This window comes from Ursus maritimus, unplaced genomic scaffold (assembly GCF_017311325.1).
Source record: "Ursus maritimus isolate PB19 unplaced genomic scaffold, ASM1731132v1 scaffold_7, whole genome shotgun sequence".
NCBI classification, from domain to species: Eukaryota; Metazoa; Chordata; class Mammalia; order Carnivora; family Ursidae; genus Ursus; species Ursus maritimus.
In genome coordinates, this window is record NW_024426885.1 from 32,229,978 (window position 1) to 32,248,414 (window position 18,437).

Consider the following 18,437-nt stretch of genomic DNA (forward strand, 5'->3'; position numbering starts at 1 on the left):
CGCTTGAATAATACAACGTATACCTGAGCTGAAAGGACAAAGAAGAAACTATATATATACTTATGTTTATATAAAACAAATGAAACATATTATACATATTAAATTTCACATAATCTTGAAGGTTTTAGGAAAACTTATTTTTTAATTGAAAATACACTTTAACCAAAAAAAAACCCTGTCATATACTGGCCATGTTGAATAACCCTATACTGCCTGTATAGGAGGTACAAAGGAAGATACAGGATAATATCGAGCTGCCAGCACTATAAGTCTCAAGAGGCTGAAGGATTAGAAAGTCCCTTGGAAGAGAAATTTGGCAAAAAAAAAAAAAATCCTTTTTTTCCCCTCCAAATGTGGTTAAATAAACCAGTTATCCCCAAAGTAATGAAAACTCATTTCAAGTAATTACTCTGCTTTCAAGTTTTATTTACACAGTGATTATTAATAGTGTTTTTAGTGAATTCCTCATATTTACATTTTATATACACATTTATACTTGAAAGGTAAAGAAACTGTACAATAACAAAAATGAGAAAAAGAAATACAGTAATTTAGATCGAAGTCAGGAAACAAATACGCACAAGTAAGATTAAATTTAGGCAGGTAGTATAACTTCAATGACATTACTGCCAGAGGTTACGTTCCCTCTTATCAGGGCCACCAATATCCAGGAAGTAGTTACCAGAGTTAAAATGTCATTATTCTAAAACCTATCAAGACCCTGGGTACTCCCTCAATATTTATTACAATACCAGTTTCCACTAAGTAAGCTCCTAAGATAGGAGTTAACTTCTGAGGGTTCCACTAGTGGTCCCTAGGCTAGAATGACCCATGGGGTAAAAATATACGGACGCCATCTGGTCCCATACTCCTAAAGAGGCAGTCACTGAACTAACAAGGTTCTCAGGCTTGTTAGTTTGAAGACTATATACCACTAACAGAAATAGTATGCTCAAGTGTTGTTTTAAACCAAACTGCAAACATAAAAGCACACTGTACATCTAATTATTAACCAAAGAGCATGTTATACAGGTATCACTTATAATACTCAAGTGATGTATTTTAGGTTCAAGGATTAAACATATTATAATAAATTTCATATTGATTTACCAATAATTAATAATTTCTTTATCCACTATACCATGAAAGTTAGACTCATTAGAAAAAAGTTAATTTTATCTTTTTTTTTTTTTACTCTTATTTCCATTGATTAGAAAATTATGCACAGTGTTTTACAAGTCATAGACTTGGCTACATATTAAGGTTTCAAATTTAAAACTGGAATTAAATTTTGTTTCTACAGACAGTGAAGGAATTTTAACTAAAAAGTTTAAAGTCTTGCCAAGTAGCATGCTATTTCAGAACTCTCAGAATTCATATGTTTTACTTTTACCAGTGAAAAATCTCATTTATATTTATGGACTTACTTCCAAAATCAAGTCTTCAGTCCACTAAAGTGCAAAGAACTTTCCTCCTACCAGTTAGCTTCCTTAAATTACTAGATGAATAACTCCTTAGACTAGAAAAAGAAAGGCTAAAATTCTTTGACTGATAGGAATTCCTTAAGAGACAATTTTCCTTCAGAAACAAACAGACATGATACTGTGGAAAAACACGTAAAACAAATGTGAAACAAGCTCCCACCAGTATTTCCAGTTCCCAGAAAACCCAAATTTGCTCCAACCTGTGAATGAAGGTAACAACTTCAGTGACTTAAATAATTTACAATCAAAGTCGCTTTCTCTTGGTCTCTAATATCTTCAAAAGGTTGGAACCGTAGATAATATTTGTATTAAGGTGTTTATTTCAAATAGTATTTTGGAATTTAAAGTAGTACTTAACAATCCTGCTCTGACCTCCAAAGTGCTTTTATGGTAATTGTTAAAAAAGAAAAGATGTAAAAATTTGAATAATCTCCAAAGCTGTTAAAAAAGTTTATTGCATTAAACAGTTCACTCCAAATTATGGAGTATGAACTAGCCATTTAAACTTCTCCCTTTGTAAAATGGCTCTCCCTACAAAATACTTTTTTATTAATACTGTCAATTGTTTACTCATTTCATTTACTTCAGTCATGGAATTCAAAATCAGCAGTTTCCCATGTCTTGATTCTTTTAGATTTCTCCAACATTTTCTTCCATGCTTTTTACATAGGAAACGAAAAACTTTTATCAAAACATTATTTATGTTTCAATTAGTCTGTTAATTTTGAAGATTAGCTTTTCAGAGCAGGACTATTATTCTTGTCTCCTTCTTTAATATCCTTCATTACAGATGCAAAGACCTGGAAATTATATAAAGGAAAGATTAATCCTCAAAATTAACTACCACACAGATTAAAGAGATTTAAGTAACTATAGTTTACTAATATGAAAAAGCTTTATATTTAACTCTGTCCCCTACAAGACTGCTATTCTCAAATCCTCTTGTTCATTTCAACCCAATTTTATGGTATATAATTAGATTCCAGTTTCATCACTTGCCAAATATTCTGAAACTACTATTTGGTAATAGAACATTTTCTGGACCCATATTCTTATATTTCATTTTCATAAGCAATAAAACTGTGAGTGTATGATACCTACCATCTACCATTCAAGGAGCAAGTGATAATGCTTTTATGGCACTTAGACTGCCAATGTTTGCTTCCCTAACAGGACTAAGCATCTAAAGAGCCAGGATCATACATTATATTCTATTGCAAATCCTTAGCACAAGGTAGGTGGTTTTTTGTTTTTTAAGTAGGTTCCACACCCAGCGTGGACTCCAGCGCAGGGCCTGAACTCATGACCCTGAGATCAAGACCTGGGCTGAGACCAAGAGGTGGACGTCTAACCAACTGAGCCGCCCAGTAGATGTCTGATACAATTGTTGTCTATTTGAAATACCAAAGTGTAAAAAAAAAAAAAAAAAAAAAGGCAAAAAAACCCCCCAAAGTTACTGGACTTACCTAAAAATAAAAAACCATAAGTTTGGATAAGTGAAAGAGGAGCAATCTGCCTAAAACTCTTACCTTTCAAAGTCAAAAATTATTTTTTTCTGTTTTTTAATTAAGCACTAACATTTGAGAAATAAATAACTTTTTTATAAACAGTCAACTGATTGTTTTAACACATCCATTAGAAGAAGTAGGAAAAGGTCACTCAGTACCTGAGTCCATTTTTTGGTGCTATTCTGCATCTGAATGGCTGCAATACAGCTGAACAGCTTTTCTGATGTGATATCTTCTGGCAATTTAGTTAGAAACTGTGCTATATGAATAAAGTCCATTTGTAGGAGAATATCTTCATATAATCGGAGGATTCCTAAGCCAGTCCTAAATAAAAATTCTTCCCCATCTCTGCAAAATACATCCCAGACTCGACAGGCCAGATCAAGTGGTAGTGATTTGCTATATAGTGTGAAGATCCTAAAATTGGGGAGAAAATAGTCATTGAAATTTTTCATTCATTTATTCATTCACTCATTAATCATCTCTATATAAAAAGAACAGTGCTTAATTAGGGATAAAAAGACAAATAAGATATGACTCCTTCCTTCAAAGAACTTGAATAGTGGGAAAGTAAGTAAAAGTAATTAATTTACAACCTTCCACATAGACATGGCCTAATACAAATCAGAGTGGCATAAACACCTAGTGGTTAAGGGGATAGGCTCTGAAACCAGAATGTCTGAGTTTGACATTAGTAGTGTTACCTTGAGCAAAATATCCACCCCTGCTGGGCCTCAGTTTCCTCATTAGTAAACAAAGAATAATATTACCTACCTCTCAGGATTGTTTTGAAAATTAAAGGAATAATTGTAAAGTATTCAGAACAGTGCCTGGCACATAAGAAAGGCTCAACAAAAGTTATTTATTATTGTATGAGGAATACAAGTATCATCTTTTAGTAACCTAAATACAAAATCGTAATCTGACTTCTCTCTTTTCTCCTACCACAAACATCTACTGGGTTTTTTTCCCTTTACCAAACTTTACTTACTATTTCTTTTGGAGCGTGTATAGCTCCAACAGAATCACCAAAATGGTTTTCCCATCCTTTCTGACAATGTCTGATCATGTAATTTTTTATCCAGTGGTGCTTCAGGGCGGCATTCTGGTTGGGGAAACAGGGACAGTAGGTACTAGAGAACTTCTCTTGAAGCTGCCTTGGCAAAGCACACCTTTTTTTTTTTTTTTTTTTTTTAAGTAATCTCTACACCCAACGTGGGGCTCAAACTGACGATCCTGAGATCAAGAGCTGCACACTCCACCGACTGAGCCAGGCGCTCCCAAAGTACACATTTTTCTTTACAAAGACTGTGTTTATTTGAGGTAGTGCTAATGAAACTTGAGGAAGGGAACTGAAGGCTCTTTGCCCCCCTCCGCCCTACCCCTAACCTTTAGCACTGCCACTTATTTATTCCTCTTTTTTCTTGCATGATAGATTCTGGGATTTGTTTTTCTTTTTTTTTTTAATGATTTTTTATTATATTATGTTAGTCACCATACAGTACATCCCCGGTTTCCGATGTAAGGCTCGATGATTCATTAGTTGCGTATAACACCCAATGCACCATGCAATACGTGCCCTCCTTACTACCCATCACCGGTCTATCCCATTCCCCCACCCAGATTCTGGGATTTGTATGTAGTAAGTTCAGCAGAGGCAGTGAAACAAAAATCCATGTCTATTTCTTAAATTATATACACATATTTAATTGCATAACAAAAGCACACCCCTGGTAGTACAGAGAATAGTAATTCATTGCTCAAAATGAGAGAGGAGGGGCGCCTGGGTGGCGCAGTCAATAAGCGTCTGCCTTTGGCTCAGGGCGTGATCCCAGCGTTCTGGGATCGAGCCTCACATCAGGCTCCTCCACTAGGAGCCTGCTTCTTCGTCTCCCACTCCCCCTGCTTGTGTTCCCTCTCTCGCTGGCTGTCTCTCTCTGTCAAATAAAATCTTTAAAAAAAAACAAAATGAGAGAGGATACCAGCAGTGCCTAAGAAGTACACAGTACTCACTGTTAGTTACATTCTGCTCCCTATTACCAACCGTGATACTGGTTTGCCTCATGTTCACACTCCTCAAGACTGACAATTGAGTATTTTTCCCCCTTCTCTACAGATTTAGTATTTGACCTTGGTCCTCTGGGTCCCATAACATAAAACCTTTCTTCTCCCCATTATCTTGGGGCCTTCCCAAAGAAACGCTAATGTTCCTAGTGGAAATGGAAAAGAATACACTCAGGCAGCAGCTCTTTCTGCCCTCAGGTCCTGTCCCTGTGCTTTAATAAAACAACCTTTTTTGCCCCAGGGGTAGGGGGTGAGGGGGGAGAATACACTGAAAAATAACAAAGTTTTTTTAAAAAGCTTAAATCAAAGAAGCCCCAAACAACTGGGAATATAGCATATTTGATCAAGTCCATTAATTATTTTTCTATATTGAAACTTAGTGTCATTTGCATGAAATCCACTGAATTTGATGACTGGGATTTAAGGTTTGAATGTTTCATATGTACTCTTAACCTATCTTAATTGCTCTATCCCTTTGGCAAAATTCACCACCCCACCATTCTATAATCACTTGGCAATGGCTCACAAGAGTCCTCAGCAAGGAAGAGTTGTAATTGCAACGTTGGAAAAAGGCACTAGCACCTAAATAAGGCATCACTCCTCTGTCAAAAAGCAGGCTAAAGCCTTGAAAAAAACAAAGCCCTCAGTAAAAACAAACAAACAAACCACTACCATAACTATCATAAGTTCTTGTGTGTTAGGAATGATTAAGAAATGGCTCTCTCCTTTGAGAGTGTAGCATGCAGGCACTGAAGGAGATAATCCATGTAAAACACTTTCACTACAACCCAAAATATAGATATTATTCCCATTTTATAGATAAGAAACTAAAACACAAACTGAGGGATTCTATTTCAGCCCAGAGTCCACGTTCTTAATCAAATGCTTCCCCACAAAAATATCAGAGTTTCTATATTTATAAGGGAAGGAGTTTTTCTATGTATAATCCTGTGCATGAGATTTACTCTAGCTCCTAAAATACACAAAAAGTTTTACTTTATTTTCTTTTAATCGTATTTTATTTATGTTATGACTTACCAGTCTATCAAGTATATGTCTGGTGTAAGACTATAAGATTTGAAATGAAGAAATAGTTTGGAGAGATTTTCTTCAAAAAATACTTCAAATGTGGCAAAATATTTCAACATCTAAAGACAGAAATCGCAATAAAGTTATTAAACAGTATACTTTATAAATAGAGTAATTAAATCCTTAATAAATTAAAGGAAAATTTTGCTTAGCACTTCTTTCTGAGTCTTCAAGCATTCATAAAACTATGATTCAATGAAAAACTTCTTTTAGATCAGATTATTTTGGCCTTCTAATTACTGTTTTTCACTCTAAAAGAGCATTCGGACTACAGAGACTGACAGTCAAAGGGAAACACGAGTCCTTCCAAATGTTCATACCATGCTGTGATCCACACGAAAAAAGGCCAACTGGCATGGCTTATTGAGGAGGTTTGCAAATGCAATGAAGGCATCTGCCTCTTCCAAATTGAGGATGAGAACTGCTGCTATGAAGGACATCCCTTGGACCTTCAAAGAGAAAAGAAATTAGTCAAAATGTGCTTACAATAATAATTCTATACAGTTTATCTTACTGTATTCCTTAAAAATTATAAAGTGATATTAAAGTAGAATTAATCAAGATTTCTTTTTGTCAATGAAAGTAAATACAGAGAACCTGCCAATAACTATGAAATCTCCCTCATCTTAAATTTCTTGTTCATGTGTTACGGTTTAAAAAGAATTAGGGAAAATTTTGGAAAAAAAGGAGAAAGTATCAGCTTTTACTTGCTACAAAAGCCGTGTACTAATCTCACTTTCATTTTCTCTCAGTCTCAAGTCTTTCAAAGTAGAGGATAGTGAAAATCCGGTGATTGTCTTCATTGCCACAGCACATCTGTCTGAGGTAGAAAGTGAGGAACTGAGAATAAAAGAAACGTATGAAAAGTGCTGCTGAAGTGCTAAAGACAGAAGAGGTGGTGGGTGGGTGGACAGTAAGGCTGGTTCCAGGAAAAGGAGGATGAAGAAATAAGAAAAAACCGTCCCAAGAAAGAAAAAAAAAAGATGAGCAAAGACACATAGGACCAGCCCAGCTGGAGCACAATCTTTATATTGAAAGAACTTAAGTAGGATGCAATTACAAGGAGTGAAAAGCCTTGAGGACAAAGCTCAGCCGCACAGATGCTCGCTTGTGAGTTCGGGACAACTGCTGTACATTTTGAGCAGGTAAGTGATATGCAGCCCTTGCTCATTCTTTAACTAAAAAACTTCATCAGGCACTTACTTCTGGTAGAGATTTGCATAATAGACTTCCACAAAAACAACACTAACAGTATTTACAATGAAACCACTGTCTCTTTTTTCCCAGCCAAATGTTTTGAAGGTTTGCCTACAATCACTATTTCCACTTTCTCAGCTCCCTTTGAAGTTTTTATTTTTAGCACACTTCAGTCTGGATTCTCACTCCATTACTACCTGATCTTGAAACTCCTCTTGCCAGGATAACCAGTAACTTGTAAAACCCAATGGGCACTTTCTATCCTCTTAGAATTCCCTTTGCTTCTGTGATCCAGTATTACTTTGTTCTCCTCCTATTTCTCTGGCTTCTTCTGAGTACTCTTTACAAAATTTACAGTAACTCCCTAATTTGATTTTCTAGAGTATACATTCCATAAGGATAGAGCGTGTGGGGGGCAAAATAACATACCCACGTCCTAATCCCTGGAACCTGTGAAAATGCTATCTTTCAACGAAAAAGGGACTTTGCAGATGTGATTAAATTAAGGATTTTGTGATGGTAAGATTATCCTGGATTATGTGGGTGGGCCCAATGTAATCATCATGAGGGTCCTTATAAATGAAAGAAGGAAATGGGGAGGCAGGAGAGTCACACAGAGATTTGAGGATGCTATACTACTGGCTTTGAAGATAGAGGTGGGGGGGTCAAGTGCCAAGGAATGTAGGCAGCTTCTAGAAGCTAGAAAAGGCAAGGAAATGAATTCCTCCCTAGAGCCTCCAGAAGGAAAACAGCCCTGCTGATACCTTGACTTTCAGACTTCTCATCTCCAGAGCTGTCGGATAATAAATTTGTATTGTTTAAAGCCATTAAGTTGGTGGCAATTTGTCATGGCAACAACGGGAAACTAATACAGTACAGAGACAAGACCATGTCTGTTCGTTCACAACTGTATTCTTAATACTACAAAATCTGCGGGATGGATGCAAGGGACAAGCTGTTAGCTGTCTGTAATAGACGGGCAGCAAATAGAAGGAATTAATATATTTAATTGAATCTAAGATGCTGTTTAAGAAGCATTATTTTACATAACACTAAAAAAGGAAAATGCTGCCAATTAAACAATGACAATGCTTTTGTATTTGATGATGCATCAAATCACAAGGCAATTTAAAAGCTCATTCAGATTTATCATGTATCACTCTTTTGCACAGATGACAAGAAAATAAAGTTATTTCTACAGTATCTTCAAAGTCCAATTTTTCTGAATATTCTGTATGATTTACTAACTTGTGATGTACCAAAATGAGCACATCATTTATGTAGTATTTCTATGAAAAATGCATAACCTAAATCTAATCATGAGGAAATAGTCAGGAAACTACTGAAAAAGTATCAAAAAGGGGTCATTGTATAAGCCCCACATTGGGCATATTACAAGAAGAAGAAGGGAAGAGGGAAGAGGAGGAAGAAGAGGGAGGAGGAGGAGGAAGGAAGAGGAGGAGGGAAAAAGGAGAAGGAAGAAGGAGAAGGAGAAGAAGAAGTAGTAGTAATAGTAGTAGTAGTAGTAGTAGTAGTAGCAGTAAAGCTTCACCCACTGAAGTACCTGTGTAACCCACCCATTTTCTGTTACTTGAAGTCTCTCTTCCTTCCCGTATGCCTGCCTAGGTCATGGGAGGAGGTCATCTACTTAGATTCCCCATTCTTTACTACCCTTGCACACATGCATGCAGATCTTTCTTGTTTTAGTTTTGCTGATAATCACTATAGATAAATGGAGAGCAATAATGAAAAATCAATGTGGGAAAGTTACAAAGCTTACAAAGTTCTTACAATAATATCTGAATCCTGGCCTACAGTTTCTGACTCCTCCTGAAATATTGGGAAGTGTGTCTTCTCACTCCCACCTTTATGATTATGCTATACCGACCTTCCAGCCCCACCACAGTGCAAGCCCAGTTCACAGTAGACACAGCCCAGGCAAAATAATAGCTACTTACTTCCTTGCTGCAAAGGAGAAAGCTTATGTTAGAGGACCTACAGACAGCTGATACTCAAGATTCTAAAGTTTTATTCTACTCAGAAGGAACCTATAGCCATTTCCTCACAGCAGAAAAAGAATACAATTCAACAAAGCAAAGACCAAGCAATGGTCTTAAACTGGGAAGAGGGTGCCCTGGAGACACACAAAGAATACCTTCCCGAGAGTCCACGGTACACCGTCATGGATTATTTTAAGGGAATCCATTCCCAGGTCCTTCATTCACATGTTTGCTTTCTACACATGGTTTGCCTAAGAATGTCACTACATTCACATTAGCAAGTGAAAGTCACAGTCCTCATCCTGTAACTTATGATGGTGAATTGCCCTGAAGCATGAAATGTGAAACAAAAGGATAATTCAAAATAACATTTGGGGAAAGCCCATCGCTTCCTGTCATATGTGAATAGAAAGAGGACCAGGGGCGCCTGGGTGGCACAGCGGTTAAGCGTCTGCCTTCGGCTCAGGGCGTGATCCCGGCGTTATGGGATCGAGCCCCACATCAAGCTCCTCCGCTAGAAGCCTGCTTCTTCCTCTCCCACTCCCCCGGCTTGTGTTCCCTCTGTCGCTGGCTGTCTCTATCTCTGTCAAATAAATAAATAAAATCTTAAAAAAAAAAAAAAAAAGAAAGAGGACCAAATTTCATTATATGTAGAACAAGGATGAATAGCAACAGCTTTCATTTGGTGACCTCACCTCTTCCAAACCACCTTCTATCAAAGAATGCACAGCCACTGAGGGAGAGAGTCCCAAGGAGAACAAATAGATAATAGTAATACAGACTGGTGCCCTTGGTTCGTTTAAACAGAACTGGAATATGAACCATTACCACTTTTTTTTCAAGATATACTGAATAAATTCCAGAAATAAAACTTTTGTGTGATTTATTGATAGATTCAGAATGTGTTATTCACTAATATAATTAAAAACCTATTTTGTCGGGGCGCCTGGGTGGCTCAGTCACTTAAGCATCTGCCTTTGGCTCAGATCATGATCCCAGGGTCTTGGGATCGAGCCCCACTTCAGGCTCCCTGATCAGTGAGGAGCCTGCTTCTCCCTCGCTCTATGCCTGCCACCCCCCCGCTTATGCTCTGTCAAATAAATAAATAAAATCTTTAAAAAAAACAAAAAACCTATTTTGTCAAATCACATCATGAAATATATATTCCAACATAGTTTATACTATTCTCTTATCTCGTCTTATAAAATAAATCTGATTTGGCTGACTGGTTTGTCGCTAAGGTTTGGCATTATCAGGTTATATTGTGGTCATTTTACATAAATTCAAAGAGCTAATCTGCATAATTAGTAAAATATTCATGTAGGGCTTATTCATATATTTTTCTTTTTTTAAATTGAAGTATAGTTGACATATATTAGTTTTAGGTGTACAACAGTTATTTGACAGCTATATATCTCTTATTTTTCTTTAAATGGATGATATATATAAAATCATTCTATTGTTTAAATTCCATTGGCTACACTTTTTAAAAAAGATACAAGTTTTATTTTAAAATAATATTTAGCAAGTGCTAAAAATTAAATCCTTTATAAACTTATAATGAAAAAAATTTAAATGTCAACTTAAATATGTGAACATCGGGGCGCCTGGGTGGCACAGCGGTTAAGTGCCTGCCTTCAGCTCAGGGTGTGATCCCAGTGTTATGGGAACGAGCCCCACATCAGGCTCTTCAGCTATGAGCCTGCTTCTTCCTCTCCCGCTCCCCCTGCTTGTGTTCCCTCTCTCGCTGGCTGCCTCTATCTCTGTCAAATAAATAAATAAAATCTTTAAAAAAATATAAATAAATAAATAAATAAATAAATAAATAAATAAGTGAACATCGCGGGTGCACCTGGCTGGCTCAGTTGGTGGAGTGTGCGACTCTTGATCTCAGGGTTAAATATGAGCCCCATGTTGGGAGCAGAGATTACTTAAAAATAAAACCTTTTTTTTTTTTTTTTAAAGATTTATTTATTCATTTGTCAGAGAGAGAAAGAGGGCGCACCAGCAGGGGGAGTAGCACGTAGAGGGAGATGCAGGTTCCCTGCTGAGCAAGGAGCCTGATGTGGGATTTGATCCAAGGACTCTGGGATCATGACCTTTGTACAAACAACAAACAAATAAATCACGTTACATTAAAAGGTGATAAGTGCTACAGGACAAATATGGCACAGTAAAGGGGGGAAGTGCCAAGTTTGGGAACGGGCAGGTTTTATATTAAAGAAGATGGTCCAAGTAGTTAGTCCTTACGGAGAAAGTGGAATTTAAATGAAGAGTCTAAACTCTCTTGCTCATGTCTTATGTCATAGAATAGAAAAAACCTTATGTAATGTTCATATTTTTTAAAGATTTCGGGAATGCCTAGGTGGCTCAGTCGGTTAAGTGTCTGCCTTTGGCTCAGGTCGTGATCCCACGGTCCTGGGATTTTTTTTTTTTTTTTCTTAAAGATTTTATTTATTTATTTGACAGAGAGAGACACAATGAGAGAGAGAACACAAGCAGGGGGAGTAGGAGAGGGAGAAGCAGGCTTCCCGCTGAGCAGGGAGCCCCATGTGGGGCTCAATCCCAGGACCCTGGGATCATGACCTGAGCCAAAGGCAGACCCTTAATGACTGAGCCACCCAGGCTCCCTAGGATCCTGGGATTGAGTCCCTCATCAGGCTCCCTGCTCAGGAGGAGCTTCTCCCCCTGCCCCTCCCCCCTGCTTGGGCTCTCTCTCTCTCTCTTGCTCACTCTCTCTCTAATAAATAAATAAAATTTAAAAAAAGACAAAGGTGAGAAGATGAGGTTTTATGACTTCCAATTAAATATGGCAAACTGAACACTCACATTTTTCTTTGTTCCCTCCCAAACCCAACTAAAATGACATCAAAGAAAAAAATAAATATTAGCCTAGGAGGACAAACAGAATGGAAAATAATATAAACAGTAAATAAAAATGTCACTAGCATTCTCAAAACTGTAACTAAATGGAGAATGTTGAAACTAAGATATCTGCAGAGGGGGAACCCAATAAGCAGCAAACCAATTCTGCCACGATCTGGAAGGCTCAGAAACTGGAGTTACCAGGCCCCTTTGAAACTGGGCGGTAAGGCTAAAACTAGGATTGGTTGAAAATTTATAAAAGGAGCAAATCCCCTCCTCTATTCTATATGGACAAGTGCCTATGTTTCCCTCAACCTGCATAATATAGGTTTATCTCTAGAGGCACAGGCAAAGGGAGGGGGGAACAGGCACCACACTAACGGCAGTGGCAATTAATAAAAGTTTACAACAATAATAAAACCCCCCGTAGTTCTCCCAGAAATCTGGCAAGCAGTCTCACAAGACCCTGGCAAGGTTCCTCTTTCAGTCAGTTGACAGGCCCAAGAATTAAAATAAGACAGAGAGATACAGACATTTGGGAGCTAGTACAACATAAGATACCTTGGTAAGATAGATAAAATGTTTACATTTGAAAACCAGATTGAAGCAAATACTTACATAACCAACATCAGGTCTGTAACACGTATACGCCCCTAAGATACTATGTAAGACATCATGATACGGGCCACCCTTAGGAGAGAAAAATGAAATGTCAAACTATACAAATAATTGTCTGTAAGTTAATTCCCAAATAAGTAATTTTTACATAAACTTTAGCATTTCCTAAATGAGTAGTTTCAGTTAGTATATTCTATCCCTGTCAGAAATATTCTAAACACACTACTCTGTAAGATGTTTTCTCTAAAGAATAAAAATATTTAATCCTGAACAAAAAAAAAAGCTAAATAAATTCACTTGATGGATGCAAGTTATACAGTCTGTGTACTATTTTAAAGATTTCTAGATTTGGTACAAGATTATGATGAAAACAGACTGTTTCATTTCATACAACTTTACTAAAAGGAAACTATCAAGCTACACCAAATTAAGTTTATTAATAATCTTAATGGTAAAAATTATCTCATTTTATCAATCTAAACACAGAGAAATTCCACGTGTGAGATATGAAGTACATACAAAATGTAATCATTTCTCATAAAGTATAAGCAACTCATGACAGCCTATGTACAAAATCATTTTTATGAACTATATTCTCCTATTTCAATAGTAATTCTGGAAAACTAAGATTTGGGAAAATGTTCTTTATATTTTAACAAATGACTAAGTAAAAATGTTAAAATTAAAATATCTTACAGAATAAAAAGTAAAACAAAGAAATTCACCTTAATGAAGAAAGGTATTATGAGTATGCTAACTGCAATGCATTCAGTCAGTAGAACAAAATAACAGAAATTCCTTTAGAATTTTCCTACTAGTTTCACACTCTTATATAAAGGTCTCTAATTTTTTATAGTTTTGCCTTTTTAAAAAAGTAATAGCTATGCACTTGAGAATTTGTTGCCTTGGACTACAAAAAAATTTAAAAAGTAGTTACAACTGGTTAGAAACCCTCACCTTCTGAAAGATGTAAAGGGATGGAAATGTACGGGATATGTCCAACTTAATTAATTCCAGACTGGCCTCCCGATCAGCAACAGATACACCTGCATTTGCCAGGTAGATAAAATTGATTACTTGGCTATACCCAGTTCAATCTTGTACATACAAAATGATCACACAGCATCGATACATTACTTAAGGGAAGTTAAAAGATGAATCATCAAGGAATTTAAAGAAATGCCACACAGCTTTTGCTGGAATTTAGAGCCTCTTACATGAAGAAAATATTTATATATTTAACAGAAAGGTATATGAAAGATTTCTACTTCCAGTTTTTATACAAGGTAAGTGCAGACTATCACTCCCACAGTAACAACTGGGAAAAAACAAGTAAGTTTCAAATAGCATAAGGCTTTTAAAAAGGCCTAAGAATGCTGTGGACATAGAGAGGTCCAGAGGATTTAAATCCCAGAAAGAGAGGAGTCTTTCCTAGGAAGCCATTTTTCTTCCTGGAGGCATCTACCAAATCTGGGCATGATTCAGGACTGCGCCTGCTATAGACAAAGGTACTCTGCTTGGGAAAAGAGAAACCAAAACAGCTTTTCATGGCCAAATAAGACTGATGTGATAGAATCTGGAGGAGCCTAAATGTATAACTGGTTTACCCCACGGGACTTTTGCTGAGTGTTAGTACAGTGCAGAAGGCTGGGCTGGAAAGGCAGAAGGAAATCACCCAAAATCACAAGGCCTTTAGGAGAGTATCTCAGGAGAGGGAGAAGTCTATAATAAAGACAGTTCTTCCTACCAAGTTGTTTGACACTCACAATGAACTAAGTTTATCTAAAGCTGGAAACTCGGCCTAATCTAGCTCAGTTACTGATTGAACTGACGTGATACTCCAACTGCCTGACAGAAAACAGCACGCTTCCTCTGCAGGGGAAACATCAACTTCAGTTTATATATTCTTCTTATATACTATGAATGACATATAATAAAACATTTTAAGATATGCAAAGAAGCAGGAAAATATAACTTATAATTAAGGGGAAAACAAGCCAACAGAAGCAGACCTTAAGATGACCCAGTATTGGAATTAACAAACAAGAATATTAACTGTTAAATGTTAAAGAAAATAGAGGAAAAGTTGGGGGGGTTGTATGGGATGGAAAGATGAAGAATTTCCACAGAGAAATAGAATCTATAAAAAGTACCAGGTAGACATTCTAGAATTACAAAATATAATACCTGAAATTAAAGATTCATTGGACAGATCTAATAGACTGATACCAGAAGAAAGAGGATTGGTGAAATTGATTACAGGTCAATAAAAATCATCTAAACTGAGGCAGAAAAAGAAAAAAAATACGTTTTTTAAGTGAAAGACTTACAGGACACTGATAAATGGTCTAATACACATGTCCAAAAAGATGAGATTTGAGGCAGAAGTAATATTTGTTTTGTTTTTTTTTAAAGATTTTATTTATTTATTCGACAGAGATAGAGACAGTCAGCGAGAGAGGGAACACAAGCAGGGGGACTGGGAGAGGAAGAAGCAGGCTCATAGCAGAGGAGCCTGATGTGGGGGCTCGATCCCATAACGCCGGGATCATGCCCTGAGCCGAAGGCAGACGCTTAACTGCTGTGCCACCCAGACACCCCCAGAAGTAATATTTGAAAAAAAATGGCCAAAAAAGTTAAATGACAACTGCAAATTATAAGCACAAAGGTAATAAGAAATCAGTAATTTAGACAGAATACTGTTTCCCAATGGAACAATTCTTCATTACATGCAATTAGTTTCTACTGAAGTGCAACTTTCACCACTTAATCGTGACAAAAATGTCTCAGAAGTAAATGTGTATGATTTTAATTCTTATACTTTCAATACTTCATAAAATGATTTCAAAAAGAATTATGTAACAGCTAAGGCCTTTCCAGTATAAAGCTTCTTATATCTTCACCTTTCTTGCACTTTTAGTTTCCCACAAATAGCTGACATAGCTAACAGGTCTCAGGATGACACTTACATGAACCCATCTCAAAATCAAATCTTCTCTCTAACCTTGTTAAGTCAATTCTTCCCACCCTACTGTTCACTCTCCTAAAATAGAAAGAAGAGTAATCAAGGAATTATACGGAGTTGTTTACATACTCATAAAAAATCACTCTGTGATATATATCACTTCTCTATTCCTAACCATGTTCATTTTTACAGTTTTACTTACTGGCAAGAGAAGAATGTTTGCTATCTATGAAGTAGAACAAATATAGAAAGAAAAGTGACTGGCAGAGAAATAGCTCTCCATTATTCAAGGACAAGAGATGGCTGAATAAATTTACCTATAGTTAATAAATAATGGTAACAGGAAAAAGGTGATCCTATCTTCTCCAAAATGATTAGGAAAAAAAACTGAGTAGAGGGAAAGATGAGGTCTATGAGTTAATTAAATGAACAAAGGCTAAGGCACGATAAGAATTATAAATAATGTATTAGGGAGTGAATGAAAGTCACTGAGTGAGGAGACAGGAGGTCATAAGTGAGGAGTGAAGACCATCTATCTTTAAGTTAAAAGTTGGCTTAAAAATACTTCATTTTTTAAGTATCAGTCTTAATGTTGTGAATAAATCCTGGGTTCCGAGGTCCAAAACCCTGGGTTTATGTCACAGCTTCACTGCATACAAGTTAACTACTTTGAGCCTCAGTCTCCTTATACCATTCAGGATAAGACCACCTACTTAAAGGGCTATTTACATTAAAGAAGATTATGCTCTAAAGCAATTACTACAGCTCCTGACAAATGGTAAAAATCACACTAGAATCTTCACTAGCTGGATTTTCACCCAGAAATTTTAATTAAAAAAAAAATCACACCTTCTGTATCATTCTCTGAACTTGTTTCACTGAAGCTTTTCCACCGTTCTTTTGCTCTTGAGAGGAAGATTTCATAAAGTTCTGGGGGAAAACAAAATAAAAATTAATAAATAGTAGGAAAAATACATTCATATATTTTAACTTTTACTCTTTTTATTTTTTTTCCTGGCCATGGAAAAGGTTCATTTGTAAAGCTGGGGCCACACTGGAACAAGGTAGCTTTGAGAGTTAAATGCCATGAGAAATATATACATGGAAACATGGGATCACTTGGGAGAGTTGCCTAACACAGGTGGGGGATAAAGGAAGGCTTCTTAGAGGAAGTGATGACTGAGCTATTCCACAAAGAATAAACACGAGTTTTATAAATGAACAAGGTGGAAGAAGGCATTCTAAGAATTTTCATCATGGGCAAAGTCACAAAGAGAAAAAAGAGATCATGACTTATTTGCATGAATTACAAGTGATTTCCAGACGCTCAGATTATAAGGGGGTAAGGGAGGAAGAGGGGATGATAAGGTTGGATGACAGAGGCAGGCAATAGTTGCGGACAGGACAGGACCTGAATGGCATGCTGAGGGGGTTGGAGGTTATCCACAGGTGCAAGGGCATAGCATGCTCTGATCTGTGTCTGTTATGCCAGCCGTAGCGTTGTGGGTAGGATGAAGCTGAAGTTTTGCTGAAGGGAAGTTAGAGTTTTATTGTAATAGCTCGAGCAAAAGATAATGAGGCTTGAACTTGAGCAGTGATAGTACAGTTGGAGAGAAGAAATGAACAGAAGAGATATTCAGAAAACAGAAAAAGAACTTGTTGAAAGAGAGTGAGGGGAGGAAGGCAGACTCATTAGGACTCCCAGGTTTCTGGCTGGGGTAGCTGGGTAGATAATAATGCCATTGAGAGAATGAACACAGAAGCAGCAGCAAATTTGTGATTTGTGGGGAGGAAGGTGGTAAGTTCAGTTTTGGACAAAGTGGATCTGAAGGCGGTACATGCATACCAGAGGAGTTTGGGAGCCATCCGTACACAGGTGAGGATTAAAACCATTCATAAGTGTGTTCAGGGAGATTATTCAGGACAAGAAGAAATGAGAAATATGGATTTCCAGGAAAGACAAATATTTAAGGGTAGACACAGGAAGAGGCACATCTGAAGAATAAGAAATGCCCAAAGAAATAAAAGAAACCCAGTTGTTCTAGACACCAAAGGAAAAGAGCATTTCACTAAGTATACATAGGATAGGGAGTTGCTGTGTGACACTGGAGAAGTTAGTTAACCTCTTCTAACCTCAGTTTTCTCATTCATAAAGTGGAGATAGTACTAGTACTTATATCCTGGGGCTTTAAGTATTAAATGAGATAATAAATGTAAAATCTTGGAAGCACTTAGATGTAAGCTACAAAGGAGGAAGTGATCAACTATCCAACATCATAGAGCAAGACAAATTCTGAAAAGTGCCCATTGGAATTTGTAGCAAGGAGGTCATGGGTGACTTCGGTGGGAGCAACATCTGAGGGCAGAGAGGGGGCAGAAGCCCAACTGCAGAGATCTGAAGAATCTGTAGAATATACCTTTTAGCTAACAGATTGGATATATGGGGGGAAATGAATTCTGATTTAACTTTTAGTCCTAAAAATAGAGAAAAATCCTATTATAGCTCAGGTCTCCCTTTACATAGCAGGCATCAAAATTGTGGCAAATTGAAGAACTTGATTCTACCAAAACTATTTATTACCACAACTAGAAAGATAGAAAATCAAAATATTGCACAGTGGTTATCCAAATAGCTACAACAGAGAAT

At 36.8% G+C, this 18,437-nt stretch overlaps 1 protein-coding gene across 2 annotated transcripts in view; it reads right to left on the reverse strand.

The window, feature by feature from the left end:
* Nucleotides 1-409: 409 nt before the first annotated feature.
* The window catches only part of TBC1D12 (TBC1 domain family member 12), a 103,963-nt gene continuing 85,935 nt past the window's right edge, over nucleotides 410-18,437 (reverse strand). For both annotated transcript variants that reach the window (XM_040624308.1, XM_008696268.2), the window contains 7 exons: nucleotides 16,640-16,720; nucleotides 13,783-13,871; nucleotides 12,826-12,897; nucleotides 6,466-6,594; nucleotides 6,095-6,204; nucleotides 3,151-3,409; nucleotides 410-2,284 (listed from right to left, as the gene is read on the reverse strand). In XM_040624308.1, coding sequence (XP_040480242.1) covers nucleotides 2,216-2,284; nucleotides 3,151-3,409; nucleotides 6,095-6,204; nucleotides 6,466-6,594; nucleotides 12,826-12,897; nucleotides 13,783-13,871; nucleotides 16,640-16,720 — 809 coding nt within the window. In that variant the 3' untranslated portion in view covers nucleotides 410-2,215. The remainder of the gene's footprint in view (nucleotides 2,285-3,150; nucleotides 3,410-6,094; nucleotides 6,205-6,465; nucleotides 6,595-12,825; nucleotides 12,898-13,782; nucleotides 13,872-16,639; nucleotides 16,721-18,437) is intronic.